The 4,151-nt window shown below is 47.3% G+C and overlaps 1 protein-coding gene across 1 annotated transcript; it reads right to left on the reverse strand.

Moving 5' to 3' along the window:
- Nucleotides 1-1,007: 1,007 nt before the first annotated feature.
- On the reverse strand, nucleotides 1,008-3,368 carry E2F8 (E2F transcription factor 8; the record flags this gene model as incomplete). The annotated part of the gene is made up of 4 exons (XM_010143161.1): nucleotides 1,008-1,181; nucleotides 1,674-1,990; nucleotides 2,128-2,257; nucleotides 3,150-3,368. Coding segments are annotated over 4 exons (840 nt in total), but the record flags the coding sequence as incomplete, so codon positions are not given.
- Between the last annotated feature and the right edge of the window lie 783 nt (nucleotides 3,369-4,151).

A 4,151-nucleotide genomic window follows, 5' to 3' on the forward strand; every position in this document is an offset into this window, starting at 1 on the left:
GCCTTAGGGGAAGCGTTAGGAAAACCTTCCTGCAGGCTTGAAGCCTCTCCAGCGCCAGAGAACCCACGGAGTGTGTTTAGTGTAGCATGTGCCTGGCCCCAGCCCTGAGCTGAGGAGACAGGGAAGGCTGTGAGTGCTCATCGTCAGCTCTTGCTGAGGCTGAACCCGAGTAACTTCCCAATTCTGTGACATGGGGACTGCACTTCGCAGAATGGTGACAGTGATCCCCTGAAGAGCCAGCTTGCTGGCTGGTGGTTACTAGGAGGTGCCATCTCTAGCCGTGGAGCTCAGCAGGCAGATTGAGGGGCTGAAACCCCTTTCTGAGGCAATGCTGTCTTCCCTTTCTGCAGAAGACAGAGACACCCGTCTGACAAAAAAAGAACAGATCAGAGAGCTGCCAGTGACTCGTGAATGTATCACTTCACTCGGGTTATTTAACTCCATCAAACAACGTCAAAATTTGGGTTTGATGTAAGTTTAATCTGAACAAATTTATTTAAAAATACAGTATAAATAATTCTTAACTTATATAAAAATCGATTAAGAGTTCTTTTTTTTTTTTCCTTTTTTCCCCTAACTTTACAAAAGAGCATTATTGAACACAGGAGCAAGACATTTTAACTATGGCCTTTTTGTTAAGACATCAAATATGTACACGCTCACAGTACTTTTCTTTGTGCAAAATATGTACTGACCGACAGACTGTACCAGGACAACTTCAGCTTACTTTGCATAGCAGAAAGGCAACACAAAAAAAACCCCCAAAACCAACCAAAAACCAGTGGAGACATAACTCTGTTGCTGTAATACTTCAGGTAAGCCTTTTGGAACAATTATCAGACATTAACTTTCTCATTCAGAGCCAGTTTTAATTCTAAAGCGTTAATTACGGCTGTTCCAGTATTGACGTCTTTGCAATTGGTGTCGTCCATCACCCATCCAGGGCAGTGCAGGGTGTCACCGGGAACGACGCCTGTCAACACGCTCAGCACTTCCCTACCCCAAGGTCAGTCTTCTGACACTTCAAGTTTTCGTTGAGGAATATACAGAGTTCCTGGAGAGATTCTGTCGGTACCATCTGAAGGCGCAGATAGCGAAGACACCGTGTTTGGCCCTCCTGGTGTGCGGAAGAAGTTTTCTGTAACTGTCTGGGGCTCTTGGGGTTCCTTGGAAACAGAAGGCTGAAGAGAAGAGAGAAAGGTATTGTCATTTGAGAAAGGAAAAAAAAAACAGCGTGAATTCTGGGTTTCTGCGGGATGTTATTAGCAAAACACATTTTTTCCTGAAATTTAAAAACGTAACAACTTTTTAGGGGGAAGAATATACCTGTATTCCTTGATACAGCTACACAATTATATATTTAAAGTGTGGTTTCTGTAACCCCTTCCTAACAATTTCATCATAAACAGACAACACAGTATTAAAGAAAATACACAGAGAAACTTTCTGTGGAAAAATATATTCACATCTTGTCCTCTTCCAGCTGGCTCCACTTCCACAACCAGTAAGGTACTTGTTCCTCCCTCCTCACCTCTCGATGCTGCTGTACTTACGCTGGCCTTCGCTGCCAGCTCTTGGGGTAGTGCTTTAAAAATTCTGCCTGCTGTGAAGGAATTCCTGCACTTCCCACTCAACCCATCGCGGTCAAAGCGTGGCAATGTATTTTTACTTACCTTCTCTTCTTGCACGTTCGTGTTTTCTGAGCTACAGTTGCCGTGTTCTGGTTGTGAAGAGACAGGCACGTGCTGAAGGAAGGGGTTGGCAGGAACTTGCACACCAGCAGGGATTAGTCCTACGTGCTGCAGTGTGAAATTCAGAACTGAAGAACTTGGCTTTTGGGCAGCCCTGGTACTGCTGGAACCGAGACAGGGGTTGCTCAGGACGGGTGCAGCAGCCACAGAGGTCGGTGACAGCATTATTTTCACGGGCGTTAGATGAAAAGTGGGAATGTTAACGGCTTTCAGTTCAGGCGCTGTCACTGGAATGACACCTGAAACAGAGAAATCCAGTGTTGAAGAGGATTAAAAAACTGAGACTTGAGCCGCTGTGTTGTGGTTTTGTTACCTCAGCAGGATGAGTCTGGCCCCCAGTCCCCGAAGCCAGACACCGTGATTCTGTAACACTCACCAGCAATGGGGGGGCTGTAGGAAGGGTGCTGTAACGAGCATAGCCCGGCTTTCTCCGTGTTAGGAAAGCCCGCCTTGTTGCCATGGGTGCACTGAGTGAGAGGAATAAGATAACCAGATGGAAAAAAAGTCTGAAAAAGAAAAAGACAACTCACTTTTACCCCAAACAACTCATGAAAACTGAAGATTTTCACCGAAGTTGCAACCTCTCGCTTTGTTCTTATTCTTTGTCCTCCCCGTGCCCAGGATCCCACACCCGCGTCTGTACGACCCACTGTCTGACATCAGACAGACCTGACCCCAGGACAGGCTCTTTACAGCGAGACCGCCCTACAGCCCAGGAGCCGGCTGGCCCCACTTCCAGCTGACGTCCTCGGCGAGGAACTGGAGATCCACCTGGGATTAACACAGCCCAACTAGACCAGACAAAAGAGAAATCCTGACACTCTACTTCTGTTTTTCCCCTGCAGAAATATCTGGACCCGGTAATCATCACGGCACCTCACTCCTGGATTGTGTCTTTCCTAAGACCAATACTGGAAGACAATCCTTCGGCATTGACACGCTCTGGTTTTGTCCACAGAGCTGCTCTTTGTTCAGGTTCTCTACAGGAGCACGTCTGAGCTGCAAATACCAAACGTTGCGGGTGAAGAGGGTTTCATGGGGCTCTGCTGTAAATCAAAAGCAGTTCAGACTAACATGCACAGAGGAGGGCCCGGGGACGTAAGGGATCTGCCTTCATCTACTTGGTCCTACTTGTGATCTTGATCCCAAGCGAAGCCTGAAAGACACTTCATGTCCTCTTGCTCGAGTAATTAGTGCAGAAACAGAAGTCCTGCGCTCCTCCCCAGTACGGTTTTCAAAGCTCACTGACAATAATCCAGCCAGAAACAACCTAGGTACCTGCAGGTCACTGCAGCTTTGTTTCTTTTGCAAAGACCCCAAGTCGTGGTTTCGTTACACCACCCCAAGCGGTGTTTCCCCAGGTGATGGCACCGTGCTGCGGTGCCTGACAAAGCTTACCTCGTGAGCAGGGATGGCGAGTGCTACGGGTATGTCTTGTTTAGCTTTGCTTTTGGCCTCATCCTCTGGAATATCTTCTCTTTTACACTGGTCGTAGCAACTCGCCACGTCTGGATCTAACGTTTCGGTTTTGTTCTGTCCCTCTTCCTGGAAACTGTCTGTTTTGTGATTGGTTTGTGAGCCACTGGCAGGCTGTCTTTCATTTTTAATGGGTTTTCCCTATAAAAAAAAGTGTGTACAGAACCAAAGGCAAGCAGTGTAAGGATCCGTGTTCTCAGTTACAGGTCTACAGTGGTATTTATACCTGGTAAAATTTGGAAAACAAGTTTTCTCCTGCCTCCCACCTCCCAAGTTTGTGCTGTGAAAATGTCACTAAGACACCTAGTTCCATGTCACCCCCTCTTGCTCCTTCACAGTGTCGGATGCTCGACACCACGCATTGTCACAACGTGCTGCCAACACGTCACAGCTGTCTCTAGTAATTCACGGACGCTAAAACATTCAGCAGCCGAGGAGCAGGAAGCCATCCCGGCCCCATCTCTCCGTATGCACCAAGTGTATCCGAACCTCTTACTACTCTCTGTGTGCTGCACCTTGGTGCCTGCAGCAGTCCGACATTAACATTCCACAACAGAAACTGGGGTTTGGGACACTCCCTGTCCAGCGACTCCGCTGTGTCCACTTTCCCTCCCAGCGCCTCAAAAGCCAAGGCTGGAGGCCAGCACTGCAACGTGACCTGCTCCAGGATCACTCTATCCGTAGGTAAGTCCTGACGTGATGTTCTGGGAGTTGTTTGAGTCTGTGCGCTCTGACCATCTTCTAGGAAATACGTGTTTGGGGGAACAAGGAGAAAACCCCAGCCTGATCCTAGGCTGGCTTTGCAAAGATACCCTGTCGTATTGTATTCTGTATATTCTGCCCGATGCTTTGCAAATACCAGCAAGATTCTGTGATTTTAAATATATATAAATATACATATTTAATATTTATATTAACTATAAA

Source organism: Buceros rhinoceros, unplaced genomic scaffold (genome assembly GCF_000710305.1).
Source record: "Buceros rhinoceros silvestris isolate BGI_N320 unplaced genomic scaffold, ASM71030v1 scaffold30910, whole genome shotgun sequence".
Taxonomy (NCBI): domain Eukaryota; kingdom Metazoa; phylum Chordata; class Aves; order Bucerotiformes; family Bucerotidae; genus Buceros; species Buceros rhinoceros.